The sequence below is a fragment of the Raphanus sativus genome, chromosome 5 (assembly GCF_000801105.2).
Source record: "Raphanus sativus cultivar WK10039 chromosome 5, ASM80110v3, whole genome shotgun sequence".
NCBI lineage: Eukaryota > Viridiplantae > Streptophyta > Magnoliopsida > Brassicales > Brassicaceae > Raphanus > Raphanus sativus.
The window spans coordinates 11436236-11451629 of NC_079515.1; the positions used below are offsets into that span (position 1 = coordinate 11436236).

The 15394-nt window shown below is 38.3% G+C and overlaps 1 protein-coding gene across 1 annotated transcript; it reads left to right on the forward strand.

The window, feature by feature from the left end:
* Window positions 1-9089: 9089 nt before the first annotated feature.
* LOC108835276 (kinesin-like protein KIN-12B) lies at window positions 9090-15162 on the forward strand. Its single transcript, XM_056986174.1, has 16 exons — window positions 9090-9498; window positions 9566-9700; window positions 9770-9853; window positions 9949-10074; window positions 10168-10227; window positions 10313-10366; window positions 10490-10582; window positions 10918-11013; window positions 11164-11309; window positions 11632-11781; window positions 11860-11989; window positions 12061-13299; window positions 13388-13486; window positions 13579-13731; window positions 13808-14611; window positions 14678-15162. Exons 1-16 carry the CDS (start codon window positions 9205-9207, stop codon window positions 14999-15001), a joined length of 3987 nt encoding a protein of 1328 aa, XP_056842154.1. The 5' UTR covers window positions 9090-9204; the 3' UTR covers window positions 15002-15162.
* Window positions 15163-15394: the final 232 nt, after the last annotated feature.

The window sequence follows — 15394 nt, forward strand, 5'->3', positions numbered from 1 at the left end:
TATCAAGTGGGGGAGACTTGTCATGTCCCCGATCCTAGATAGGATCGGCCGGATGGACCATGGTGCGAGGGGATGCACCAAATCAGGTCTAATGACCTAAGACAAGGCGTATCATGGTCCGGGGAGTGGGTTAAGGGTATCAGAATGCTGGAACTTAACCAAGGCAAGGAAGGTTCAAGCTTAAGGAAGCTGGACAAGGGTTTAGACAGCTGGCCGAAGTGTGAAACAAGCTCGGGCAGCTAGGATGAAGTGTGAGGGAGCTCACAGTAGCTCACAAGAGTTCTGGTCAGCTCCAGTAGCTGGAGTGTTAGCTCACTCAGCTGGTGACACTGGTGGTTAGCTCATCTCAGCTTGGAGGAGTGTTATGAGTTGACATGGTGTGACCGGACCATGGGCGGTTATGGTCCGGTGAGATGGTGGTGCGGTCCGGATGGGACCAGGTGGGTTTGGTGATGAAGTCAGGCACTTGGCAATGTGCCAGAGGATGAAGATCGATGTATGGGAGCAGTTGAGAGGCAGTTGAGGGACGGTTGGGCCGAAGAGATGCGGTGATACCCACATGTGCCCATTCGGCCATTCACCCGCGCCCATTCGTCCAAAAACGGTTGTCAAAGCCTTTCTCTATAAATAGGGACCTTGGGCATCGATATTTGTCATCAGACAAAGAGGGGAAACTCTGCCAAAATTGCCAGAGAATCCAGAAGAGAAAAAGAGACCGACGGTTGCTTGTTTGGCCGTGTGAGTGTGCGGTGGTGATTGTCATTAACCGGCGACCAAGGAAGAGTTGTGGGAAGGAACCGTGTGAAGATGGATACAAGAGGAACCAAGAAGGCTAGTGGGAAGGATCAGAACCCATCGTCGGCCACTCCTAAGGTTAGTGATGCTAACCACTTACCATCGCCATGATCCGTGTGTCCGGATGGATGGTCCGCATGGACCAAGTGATGTTGGTTGCATCTATTCTCCCTTTTCTCTCATCCTATCTCTTTTATTATATATACTAATGTTGTCCGTGGGTTTAAACTCATGGTCGGACCCTCAAGGCATGGATAGGACAGTGTACTCTCTCCATGGCCTTGGTTGGGCATGTAAGGTTAGATCTCCTACTTCCGGTTGAGGTTTGGGGATTCTGACTTCATATATCTCTTAATTGGGATTTTTCATGAATTATCATGATGAAAGGATAATTTTATATCACTGATTTAGAGGTGGTAAGTTATGGCCATGGAGGCGGGTCTAGGGTGAGATCGGTATGATCCGGACCTGTTCTGTGGATTCTGACTTGACCATTCTCTTGGTTGTGAATTATCATGATTTATCATGGTGTTTGCATAATTTTTAGAGACCTATCCGAGTGGGTCAAGGTTTGGGACAGAAACTAGTTCTAAGGGACTTAACCATGTATTGCTAGACTTGTTGCTAGGATATCGGTTTGATTGTGTATTTGATGGGATTTATATGATTGCAGGATCTGGTCAGGATCGTGGGAAAGCCAAGGAGCTGTGAAGACTCAAGCCAAGGATGGATGTGTGATGTGTGTTTAGATAGTATGGAACTTATGATAGCCTATTGTGCAAACTGATTGATATTACTACATTGTATGGATCACATGGTTTATATTAATAAAATGAATGTTTTATCTTAGCTTCCGCATTGCTTATGAATTGCATATGAACCTCAGATCACTTGAAAATGACTTAGAAATGTTTGGACATAAACCGGCCAATTGCACTTAGATCATCAGGTTAAGGCCGCGGATCAGTTGGGTCTTAGGATCAAGGTTCGGGTCTTACATCTCCACCAAAATGTGCACTTCTGGAGGTAGAAGAACCACGGAACAGAGCCATGATGAGACTAGGCAAGACCGAAGCAGAGATCCGGAGAGACAACGCCAAAGCGTAGACAACTCCACGCGTCACCTCGTCGGGGGTCCACACGCGCCGCCGGAGAGCTTCAAATGACACCGCCAGAAGAAGCCAACCCACGCACGCCTTGAGGAGAGAACACCATCGAAGTCCAGACTAGATGGAGTAGAAGGCTCCTCCTACACCGAGACACCAAGGCGGAGGAACAAGAGCCGACACCACCACCCCACACCGACACAGATCCGAGAAGATCCAGGACAGGATAGCCTAATCGGAGCACCACGCGCCACGAACTCCGGCGAAACCAGATCGAACAAAAGGAAAATGTCGACCCAGATCCAGCCACCGAAAAAGCCGACCTCGCCACATCCTAACCACCTTAGCCTCGTCGCCACTCCGGAACAAGCACGTCCACCAAACAGAATCGTCGTCGGCGTCCCGTGACCGAAGCTCTGTTGACGGAACGGCTCTCTAGAGTCTTGACATGTCGAAAAAGGGGCTGAGGAGCTTAAGAGGCAAAGAGAAAAAGAGAGATTAAGGAAGAGGAGCCACCGGCAGCAGCTCGGAGCCGCTACCGGAGAAGAACGAGACTATGGCGGAGGTTTTCTGCAGAGAGGATAAGAGAGAGAGAGAGGTTTTTTTTGTATGTGTTAAGATTGTGTATGCTATAAAATGCATGTGGCCCAAACAGGCAGGTGCAAAGAGCTTACATTTTCATCCTACAAATTCATGACAATTTTAGACCAACTTTATAAAATAGGCTTTTGGTATATAAAAATAAGACTAGAGTGCAGTAACGCTGGTGCCCTATATGTGTGATACCATTGTTAGCTTTCAAGAGATGGGATGCGAAACTTTGCTATGTTACAATAATAAGGTGGCCTCTGTTTTATTCCCACATTACTAGCGTGAAAGAAGATTTTTGTAATATACTTGTTTGTTTTGTATGAAAAACTTAAAAAATTAATTTGGGTACGTATATTACAATAGTGCATTTACCTTTTCGGTTACATATACTGAACATTCCAGATTTAAGCAAGATGTAATTACAGTAGTGGAAAAAAGGAAGATTCATCGGAAAGTGATTTGCGATATCGTGTAATTGAAGCTAAATCAAGAGAAAAATCACATGTAGATTGGGTTTGTGGGTTAACCCACCCCGCCAGACTGCTAACATGTCGGTCGATTCACCTTTTGACTCAAAATTTTGACCCGCATGATCTGTGAAGAAAAAATCGTATATCCTTACCTGCTCCATTCAGATTTGTGGATAACCCGCGGAACCTGCGAATAATATAAAATTTAATAAAATAATTATTTTAACTATATATTAGTCTTCTTATAAAAATAGTATAATTTTTATATTTATAAGTAAAACTATATATTTAAAATATTTTATATTGTTACGAAATATCTTTGGTTTTACAATTTTTTTTTGGATGACGAATACCCGCGATTCAAACTTGACTGACCACACCTTCCACTTAAAATCGACTCTATCCACATCCGCATGGTGAATTTTTTGAATCGGCCGACCCGCATCCGCCCTGATAGCAAAGACTTAAATTTCCAGTTATAGTCACGTGGTGCTTGCTTGATCAATAAACAAGACCATTGAGTATTCAGAAAATTTACACATCACCCCTTGCACAGAATGAGGTTCACATGCCAAGTGAATGAGCGTGGAAAATCCATTAGTTGTAAACGGTAGAATCGTTACAATTTTTCTGAAGCTTTGAGGATTTTCCTAAATGTCTCTAATTAGGTTAGCCAGGAAACTTGATCTTCGATTAGGATAAGCAAATCAACTTTGAAGCCATAATATGTTATTTCTTTCTCTAATATTGAGTTGTTACATGTAAGCAATTTATACTATTAAAGCAGGATCCTATTTGTTTTTTTACTAAAAATACTATTTTATTTACTAACATTGCATATTTCATTAAGGGCAATCAAGTAATATTAATAACACATCTATATTAGATCATTTTTTGGATCCAGCCCACTAACCACATCATCTCTCTTGGGCCTTTTGGACCGATTAAGAAATCAGATCTAATTCTTATTTTTTTCCAAGTTCAAATAATTTTATTTCAACCATTCTTAATATTTTGTGTAGTGAACAAAAATTAATCACTTAATTATTATGTTTTTTCTTTTTTTAATGTAATTTAATCATTCATAAAAATTTTGAATTTTTCATTGAAAAGTATAAATCTTTATTAAAAGTATATAATTTTTATTAAAAAATTAACCACATAATAAAATTAATTTATCAGAGTTATACCAACTTAATTCATTAAAAATTAATGTTTAATTTTCTAAACATAAATACTTATTAGATCTGGACGTTCGGGTACCTATTCGGGTACGGATCGGTTCTTTCGGGTATCGGATTTTTTGAGTTTTGAAATTAAACCCCATTCGGGTATTATAAAATTTCGGGTCGGGTTCGAGTCGGATCTTTTCGGGTCCAGGAGGGTTCGTTTCTCATGCATAAGAACCTGAAAAATAACCAAATAACTAAAGTATCTAAAACGGGTTCGGTTATTTGTACTCAAAGTAACCAAAGTATCCGATTCGGTTCAAATTTTTGTATCTAAATTACTCAAAAGTAACCAACAGTAACCAAAAATATCTATTCTTTACAGTTTTTTTTGGTAAATTTTTATCCAAACTATCATATTTTATCCAAAAATACTCAAAAGTACCGAACTACTATAGTTAACTTATAATATTAATTTAACATATTAAAATAATTATAAATATAATTATAACATATATTTTTAGATATATATTCACATTTCGGATATCTTTGGGTACTCATTCGGTTCTCGGTTTGGGTCGGATTTGGGACCGGTTCTCCTGATATAGCAATTTAGAACTCATTCGGATATTTACCCCGGGTCAGATCGGGTTCGGGAGCCTGATTTTCGGGTCGGTTTCGGGTTGGTTCTTCGGGTCAGGATATTGTGCTCATGCCTATCTATACTATTAAAGCATGATCCTATTGGTTTTTTTACTAAAAATACTCTTTTCTTTACTAAAATTGCATATTTCATTAAGGACAATCAAGTAATATTAATAACACATCTATATTGGATCATTTTTTTGGATTCAGCCCACTGACCACATCATCTCTCTCGGGTCTTTTGGGCCGATTAAGAAATTAGATATAATTCTTATTTTTTTCTCCAAGTTCAAATAATTTATTTTCAACTATTCTTAATATTTTGTGTAGTGAACAAAAATTAATTACTTAATTATTATGTTTTTTCTTTTTTTTTAATATGATTTAAGAATTCATAAAAAATTTGAATTTTTCATTGAAAAGTATAAATCTTTATTAAAAGTATAAATTCTTATTAAAAAAATTAGCCGCATAATAAAATTAATTTATTAGAGTTCTACCAACTTAATTCATTTAAAAATAAAGTTTAATTTGCTAAACATAAATACTCATTAGACCTGGACGTTCGGGTACCTATTCGGGTACGGATCGGTTCTTTCGGGTATCAGATTTTCGGGTTTTGAAATTAAACCCCATTCGGGTACTATAAAATTTTGGGTCGGGTTCGAGTCGGGTCTTTCCGGGTCCGGGTGGGTTCGGTTCTCATGCATAAGAACCTGAAAAATAACCAAATAACCGAAGTATCTAAAATGGGTTCGGTTATTTGTACTCAAAGTAACCAAAGTATCCGATTCGGTTCAAATTTTTGTATCCAAATTACTCAAAAGTAACCAAAAGTAACCAAAAATATCTATTCTATACAGTTTTTTTTGGTAAAGTTTTATCCAAACTATCTTATTTTATCCAAAAATATTCAAAAGTACCGAACTACTATAGTTAACTTATAATATTAATTTAACATATTAAAATAACTATAAATATGATTATAACATATATTTTTAGATATATATTCACATTTCGGATATCTTCGGATACTCATTCGGTTCTCGGTTCGGATCTGGTTCGGGACCGGTTCTTCAGATATAGCAATTTAGAACTCATTCGGGACCCTGATTTTTGGGGTGGTTTCGGGTTGGTTCTTCGGGTCAGGATATTGTGCTCAGGCATATCTATACTATTAAAGCATGATCCTATTAGTTTTTTACTAAAAATATCCTTTTCTTTATTAACATTGCATATTTCTTTAAGGGCAATCAATTAATATTAATAACACATTCATATTGGGTCATTTTTTGGATCCAGCCCACTGACCACATCATCTCTCTTGGGCTTTTTGGGCCGATTAAAAAATTAGATCTAATTCTAATTTTTTTTTCCAAGTTCAAATAATTTATTTTCAACCATTCTTAATATTTTGTGTAGTGAACAAAAATTAATCACTTAATTATTATGTTTTTTCTTTTTTTTTAATATAATTTAAGCATTCATAAAAAATTTGAATTTTTCATTGAAAAGTATAAATCTTTATTAAAAGTATATAATTTTTTATTAAAAACTTAACCGCATAATAAAATTAATTTATTAGAGTTATACCAACTTAATTCATTAAAAAATTTCTAAACATAAATACTCATTAGACCTGGACGTTCGGGTACCTATTCGGGTACGGATCTGTTCTTTCGAGTATCAGATTTTTTGGGTTTTGAAATTAAACCCATTTCGGGTACTATAAAATTTTGGGTCGGGTTCGAGTCGGGTTTTTCCGGGTCCGGGTGGGTTCGGTTCTCATGCATAAGAACCTGAAAAATAACCAAATAACCAAAGTATCTAAAATGGGTTCGGTTATTTGTACACAAAGTAACCAAAGTATCCGATTCGGTTTAAATTTTTGTATCCAAATTACTCAAAAGTAACCAAAAGTAACCAAAAATATCTATTTTATACAATTTTTTGGGTAAACTTTTATCCAAACTATCTTATTTTATCCAAAAATACTCAAAAGTACCGAACTACTATAGTTAACTTATAATATTAATTTAACATATTAAAATAATTGTAAATATAATTATAACATATATTTTTAGATATATATTCACATTTCGGATATCTTCGGGTACTCATTCGGTTCTCGGTTCGGGACCGGTTCTTTGGATATAGCAATTTAGAACTCATTCGGATATTTACCCCGGGTCTGATCGAATTCGGGACCGTGATTTTTGGGTCGGTTTCGGGTTGGTTCTTCGGGTCAGGATATTGTGCTCAGGCCTATACTCTTTTAAAATGAAACACAATAAAGAAAGATAAAAAGCTTAAGAGCATGTTTGTTTCTCCATCTGAATGAGTCATTTGAATGAAGATGAGAGTTTTGTTTGTTTAGACACTAAAAGTGCAACTCATTCAGATGAATCATTCGGATGACTTTTGGAAATCTAGGCTTAATTTTAAAGTCCATTCAAATGAACCAATTTGGATCATTTGAATGAAGATGGTTTATTCAAATGGTATAATGTCTATTATGCCCCTAATGTAATTTACAAATTATAAACCTAAACATAATATCATTTTGTCCCACGTAAAAATTGACAAAAGCACAAAAACATTTTTTTCCGCCAAAACCGAAAAATTCCGTTTTCCCGCCAAAACTGAAAATCTCGTTTTCTCGCAAAAACTTGTTTCCCGCCAAAACGGCAAAAACGCGTTTTCCCGCCAAAACCAAAAATTTTTGTTTTCCCGCAAAAACGCATTTTGCCGCCAAAACCACAAAAAACGTGTTTCCCGCTAAAATCGAAAAAATTTCATTTTCCAGTGAAAATCGCAAATTCTCGTTTTCCCGCCAAAACAGCAAAAAAAGCGTTTTCCCGCCAAACCGAAAAATCTCATTTTCCCGCCAAAACAACAAAAATGCGTTTTTCCGCCAAAACCGGAAAATCTCGTTTTCCCGCCAAAACCGCAAAACCGTGTTTTTCCGCCAAAACCACAAAATCTCGTTTTTCCGCCAAAACCGAAAAACTCGTTTTCTCGCCAAAACCGAAAAATCTCGTTTTCCCGCCAAATTAGCAAACACGCGTTTTTCCGCCAAAAAAGTGAAAATACTCATTTTCCGTCAAAACCGCAAAAACGTGTTTTCCCGTCAAAACCGAAAATCTCGTTTTCCCGCAAAAACGTGTTTTCCTGCCAAAACCGAAAATCTCGTTTTTCCGCAAAAACAGCAAAAACGCGTTTCCCGCCAAAAACGGAAAATCTCGTTTTTCCGTCAAAACCGCAAAAACGTGTTTTTCCGCCAAAACCGAAAATCTCGTTTTCCCACAAAAACGTGTTTTCCTACCAAAACCGAAAATCTTGTTTTCCCGTCAAAACCGCAAAAACGTGTTTTCCCGCCAAAAACGAAAAGTCTTGTTTTCCCGCAAAAACCGCAAAAAATCGTTTTTCCGCCAAAACCGAAAATCTCGTTTTCCCGCAAAAACGCGTTTTCCACCAAAACCGAAAAATCTTGTTTTCCCGCCAAACTGAAAAATATCATTACCGAAAAAACGTGTTTCCCGCCAAAATCAAAAATTTGTATTTTCACACCAAAACCAAAAAATGTGTTTGTCCACTAAAACCGAGAAATCTTGTTTTCCCGCCCAAACCGCAAAAAATACTTGTTAATTTTTGAAATAATTCTAATGTAAATATATTAAACTAAATAATTAAATGTAATATAGTTAAAAATAATATCAACCATATGATTAAACTAACACAAGGGTATTTTGGTGATTTGTTTACTAAACTCATTTGAATGGAAATGAAAATAAAGAAACAAACATATGATTCATTTAGATGATCCATCTAGAAGAGATATCTGGATGAACAAACAAACATGTACAAAAATCTAGATAGATCATATAAATGAATCATCTGAATGGAAAATGACAAATGGTGAAACAAACAGCCCCTAAGTCTTTTATAAAAAAAACAAATATATGAAAATATGACATTTACTAAATATTTGTCAATTTTCAAAACGCGGGTCAAAATCTAGTTTCCTTTTAAATAAGCTGAGAGCAATAACGTATAAGAGGACTGAAGTATCCTAATGGGAAACGTATATGCAGAATGTTGGTTGGGCTATTGTTGTCATATAATTGGGCTTTCCATTGTAAGCCCAACAAAACACCTGTCACGTGGGGATCGAAATATGTCAAGAGAAAAATAATAAATAAAGCATGGGCCCTCCCTAAGTTTGTCTCCACCGTTGGATTTCATCTCGCGAACACAGAGATTAAGATGAAATACACCCATGTGATGATGTGAGAAACAAATCTAGAATTCAAATTTCTTCACCATCAACGGCTCTCTCTCTCTCTCTCTACTTCCCTTCTTCCTCGTTACTTTGCCCGAACACAGACTGTTCCCTTCTTCTCTTCTTTAGGGATTCGAATCGGGAGAATGAAACACTTCATGATGCCAAGAAACGCCGTCTTGCGAGACGTCGGAGAGCCGCAATCGCCGAACCCTAGCTCGTCTAAACCCAAGTCCCAAAGGAAGACCAGATCCGCCAAAGAGAATGCTCCGCCTCCAGATCTGAACTCGTTGCCGCCTGATTACAAGTCGTCTCCGGCGAAAACGAAGTGTCCGCTTCCTCCGCGTCCCCCGTCGGCTAATCCTCTCAAACGGAAGCTCATCGCCGAAGCTGCGTCGGAAAACGGAGTAGCTGGTGGAGTTTCCGATTCTGGCGTGAAGGTAGTTTTAAACTTCTATTTTTAGAAAGTTTTCGTTTCGTGAAATAAACCTGGAATGTTGATTGTAGGTTATAGTGAGAGTGAAGCCTCCAAGCAAAGGTGAGGAAGAGGAGATGATAGTTAAGAAGATCTCCAGCGATGCCCTCACGATAAGTGAGCATACGTTCACTTTCGACTCCATTGCTGACCCTGAGTCAACACAGGTAAGCCTCTTGTTTTCATTGGTTGATGAGGTATTGATAAGTTATTAACATTCTTGTGATCTTTTACAGGATGAGATCTTTCAGCTTGTTGGAGCCCCTCTTGTTGAAAACTGTCTTGCTGGATTTAACAGTTCTGTTTTTGCTTATGGACAGGTGACTTTTCATTTTTTTTTTCAGTGTGTTTCTTTAGGCTTGGGTTGCTGCAGTTGATGATTGTGATTTTTTTTTTTAACTTGTGAATTGAACAGACTGGTAGTGGGAAGACGTATACCATGTGGGGTCCTGCTAACGGATTGTTGGAAGAGCACTTGAGTGGTGACCAAAGAGGTTTGACTCCACGTGTCTTTGAGATGCTCTTCGCTCGTATCAGTGAGGTGATGCTTGGTGTTGTTTGCTTTTCACTCCGTTTCGTTTTGTGAAAGAGGTAGCATGTTAAGAATTTGGTTTTTTTTTTTTTTTGTTTGCAGGAGCAAGTGAAGCACGCTGATAGGCAGCTCAGTTACCAGTGCCGCTGTTCTTTTCTCGAGGTTCAATGAGTAGATGCTACAACGAGCAAATAACAGATCTCTAAGCATGATTCTGATGTTTCTCTTTTTCCATTTTTCGTTGCAGATATACAACGAGCAAATAACAGATCTTTTGGATCCGAGCCAAAAGAATCTCATGGTAAAACGAACTTGCACTTTAAGTTCATTTACATTTTAGGGGGAAAAAACTTGTGTTCATTGTTAATTTACATTTTTAGGGGAAAAAAACTTGTGTTCATTGTTTTTAACTTAATCGTACCAGATTAGAGAAGATGTCAAGTCCGGTGTTTATGTTGAATATCTGACTGAGGGATACGTCAAAAACTTGAAGGATTTGTCACAGCTTCTGATTAAGGTTTGTTACATCCTCTCATTTCATGTTCCTCTTTGGAAATTAAGGTTTGTCACAGCTTCTAGAGTGATTCGTAGGCATACACTTGGAGTTTTATAAGTGTGATGCCGTTGTTAACTTTTAAGAGATAGGTGCGTTGTCATGAAAGACTGGTTATTGAACTTTGACGTTTCATCTTTGTCACAATGCTATGTAAATATAATGCCAAAAAGAACATGACTACAAAATATCTTTACATCTCCAAAGCCTGTCAAAGTCCTGCATATATACGTCTGAGCTATTTTGTTGCTCCGTAATGAGTATTCCCATAGTAATGTTTGCGTTTGAATCTGGTGCAGGGCTTGGCAAATAGACGGACTGGTGCAACAAGTGTAAACGCAGAGAGTTCAAGGTCGCACTGTGTGTTTACTTGTGTTGTTGAATCCCACTGCAAGGTGGGCTGTTCTCCTTTATTTGTATTGGCGGCTTAAGGTTTTTAAGAAACGGCAATGGGGCAGAGATGTTTACTAGTCTAGCAGTTATTTTGTTTATTGGTTGTTATAATACTATGAGAATTGATATCTTACAGAATTTTAATGTAACAGAATGTCGCAGATGGTCTAAGCAGCTTCAAAACAAGTAGAATAAATCTTGTTGACCTGGCTGGTTCCGAAAGACAAAAATCAACTGGTGCAGCAGGAGAACGTTTGAAGGAAGCTGGGAATATCAATCGATCACTTTCTCAACTTGGGTAAGATCAGAATATTGTTGTTGACCTGGCTGCGTATTAATTGTTCTGTTCCATGTAATATTGCATTGCGTTTTGAAAAAAAAGGACTAAAACTAAGGAACACAAATTGGAAATGGTGGTCGTATTGATTGTTCTGTTCCATTTAATATTGCATTTTTTAGGATTATATTGATGGTGTAGCATATTTGAATATTCTTTTGATAACAAGGACTAAAAGTAAGGAAAAATGGTGGTCGTATCTGGTTGATTGTCTACTGACTTCTAAGTTATGCTGAAACTGAGATCGTAGTTAAATGTTAACGATATGAGCTTTTACTTGCAGGAATTTGATCAACATTCTCGCAGAAATTTCACAAACAGGGAAGCAAAGGCATATACCCTACAGAGATTCCAGGCTGACTTTTCTACTGCAAGAGTCTCTTGGTGGAAATGCAAAATTAGCTATGGTTTGTGCAGTTTCTCCCTCTCAAAGGTAAATTAAAAACCTAAATCTCACTTTCAGAAGTTATATTCTCGTTCACTTTAAATTAACTTGCATTATACATTGCAGTTGTAGAAGTGAAACTTTCAGTACTTTGAGATTTGCTCAGCGTGCAAAGGCGATACAGAACAAGGCAGTTGTCAATGAAGTAATGCAGGATGATGTAAACTTCTTGCGGGAAGTGATTCGCCAGCTTAGGGTATGCATTCTTCTGATCACCTCATAAAATATATACACAATGTAAATTAACTTCTAATGTAAACCATGCAGGAGGAACTGCAAAGGGTGAAGAACAATGGAAACAACCCAACCAACCCAAATGCAGCTTATACCACTTCCTGGAATGCACGTAGAAGTATGAGTTTGTTAAGAAGCTTTGGCCTGAGTCATCCAAAGTCATTAGCACAGGGAGATGATGATGGGGATACTGAAATGGAAATAGACGAGGAGGCTGTTGAAAGACTTTGTGCCCAGATAGGCTTGCAGTCATCTGCAGCTGCCGAGGAGAACACTCAGGAGATGAGCAGAGCAGAGAAAATCGATTCATCCTTACAAATTGTGGCCCTGAAGGATGAAGATTTCAACAACTCCCACCTTAAATCATCTGATGGCCAATCTACAGGCAATCAATTTCCCGAGGATGGAGATGTTAACATGGAGGATGCAAGTTGCCAAACTGAGAAGTACGAGTCAACTGTGGCAGAAACTGGCATCACAACAATCGTGCAAACTCTGGATCATGGTTCAAGAGTACAGTCTCCTTTGATTACCAATTCCCCTGGTTCTTGTATTAGTGAGATAAACCATGAAAATTCACCTAGCAAAGCGGAGAATGTTCCATCATGCCAAGACTTGGTTCCAGGAGCTCTTGTTTCTTCGATTGCATCAGTAGCTGATGCTTTAGATGATACAGATCACTCCTCAGTAAATCCTGGGTCACCTTGCCTCAGCATAGATCCAGTAAATGGTTCTCCTCTACTAATAACTCCCACTGAGAGCGTCTCTCCAAAGGTTAGAAATAGCAGGAAAATCTCGAGGACATCATCAATGTCCACTGCATCACAAAAGGAGATTGAGAGAGCAAACCAAGTAACTACAGAGACTGTGGAACCTTCTTCGGCTATGTTAAACCTACCGAGTGCTTTGTCTACAGAGAAAAGTGGAGCTTTTCCTGTGCCAACCAACCAATTGGCGGCTAGCCTCCACAGAGGCATGCAAATTCTTGACTCTTATCGCCAGAGTACTGCTCAGAGACGATCAACATTCGGGTTTTCTTACAAAGCTCTAGAATCTAAACCTTCAACAGTATTAAGTAAGGCTGATGTAGGTGTGCAAACTTACCCCGAAGCTGTCATACTAGCGGAAGAGAATCCAAAAGACGTACTGTGCAGTAAATGCAAATGCATAGCAGAATGTGATGCTCAAGAAACAAGTGACATTTCAAATCTTCAGTTAGTAACTGTTGACAGCTCCGAAGTTTCAGAAAAGTCTATTTTCCAAGTTCCTAAGGTAAGGATTTAATTTACAATAGTATTTTTTTAGTTCTGCATTTTGTATGAAGTGTAACTATATAATGGGAGTTTTGTGCACCTTACAGGCAGTACAAAAACTTCTAACAGGGTCTATTAGAAGAGAAATGGCTCTGGAAGAGTTCTGCACTAAGCAAGCCTCTGAAATATCACAGCTTAATCGGCTGGTATGTTCCTATTTCATGTTCTGGTTTTGTTAGCTTCTCTACCTTCTACCTATCAAGGGAACCTTTCTAATGGTCTCTGGAAAATTGAACAGGTGCAACAGTACAAACATGAGAGGGAGTGCAATGCCATCATAGGACAAACAAGAGAGGACAAGATTGTTCGTCTTGAAAGCCTCATGGACGGCGTGTTATCGAAAGATGATTTCCTCGATGAAGAATTTGCATCTCTCATGCATGAGCATAAGGTAATGTTTTCGGGGGTTTCCATCTTCAATAGAAAAATTATTGAAGAGATGTTTCCTCACATGTATAATGCTGCAGCTTCTGAAGGACATGTATGAGAACCACCCCGAAGTATTGGAGACGAGGATCGAGTTGAAAAGAGCGCAAGAAGAGCTCGAAAGTTTCAAGAACTTCTATGGTGAAATGGGAGAAAGAGGAGTATTAATGGAAGAGATTCATGATTTAAAGGCGCAGATACAGTGTTACACTGACACTTCTCTCACATCATCTCGGAAAAGAGGTTCTCTGCTTAAGCTGACACACACTTGTGACCCTAATCAAGCTCCACAACTTAATGCCATTCCTGAGTCAGTTGACGAGAGTCCTGAGGAGAAATTAGAACAGGAAAGGGTTCGTTGGACTGAAGCAGAGAGCAACTGGATCTCTCTAGCTGAGGAGTTAAGAACTGAGCTTGATACCAATAGGAAGCTGATGGAAAAGCAGAAACGGGAGCTGGATACCGAGAAAAGATGTGCAGAAGAGTTGACGGAAGCAATGCAGATGGCGATGCAAGGACATGCACGGATGATTGAGCAATACGCAGACCTGGAAGAGAAACATATACAGTTGCTTGCAAGGCACAGGAGGATCCGAGAAGGAATAGACGATGTCAAAAAGGCGGCAGCGAGAGCAGGAGTCAAGGGAGCAGAGTCCAGATTCATAAACGCACTTGCTGCAGAAATCTCAGCTTTGAAAGTGCAAAGAGAGAAAGAGGCACAATACTTCAGAGATGAGAACAAGAGTCTCCAGTCACAGCTAAGAGATACAGCTGAAGCTGTTGAAGCAGCAGGAGAGTTACTTGTTCGACTTAAGGAAGCTGAAGAAGGATTGAAAATTGCACAGGTACGTTTCAAAACATTTTAATATCATATGACTATAGCCTAATGTCCCTGGCCTGTGTATCCGCAGAAACGAGCAAGGGATGCAGAGTATGAAGCATCAGAAGCACATAAACAGATTGATAAACTGAAGAAGAAGAAACAAGAAGTCGGAATCAGCACTCTTAACCAACAAGGACAACACATTGCAGAGTCACACAATCTCATAGAATCTTTGCAAGCTTCTTTTAATGGTGATGATGTCGCTAAATATGATGAACCAGCGGAACCATCAACTAGTGAAAGTGATGAGCAATGGAGAGAAGAATTCGAGCCATTCTATGAGAAAGACGCAGAGTTGGCAAAGCTCGCCGAACCTTCTTGGTTCTCGGGGTATGACCGATGCAACATTTAGTTTCTTTTTCCACAAATTTTTTTTTTTTTTTTCTGTAATGTGTGTGTATAGGAAAAAGAAAGACATTGTTCGGGTGTCTTATCTGATTCTGTGAGATACAGAACTAAAGTTTGCAAACTCATTGTGTTTCTTATATCATATAAACTCATTTCACCGTTTAATACTTTTTTTTGTTTTCATCTCCCAAACCGAAAGATGTCTTTATAAAAAAATTGAATTATCAGCAGTTCAGCACTAACACAAAAAGACTGTTAATGTTTTTAGTTTTTAGTGATTAAAACTCACAACTATTTTTAAATCGTAAAATAAAATTTCAACTATTTTTTTAATATTTTAATTTCTCAATTTACAGACTGTTAATGTACGTCATTTTTCGTCTACAATTTTGTAACA

Coding starts and splice junctions, on each gene's coding strand:
- LOC108835276 (XM_056986174.1), top strand. CDS start 9,205: ATGAAACACTTCATGATGCCAAGAAACGCCGTCTTGCGAGACGTCGGA. Junction 9,701..9,769: donor CTGACCCTGAGTCAACACAG/GTAAGCCTCTTG, acceptor GATCTTTTACAG/GATGAGATCTTTCAGCTTGT. Junction 11,782..11,859: donor GCAGTTTCTCCCTCTCAAAG/GTAAATTAAAAA, acceptor TATACATTGCAG/TTGTAGAAGTGAAACTTTCA.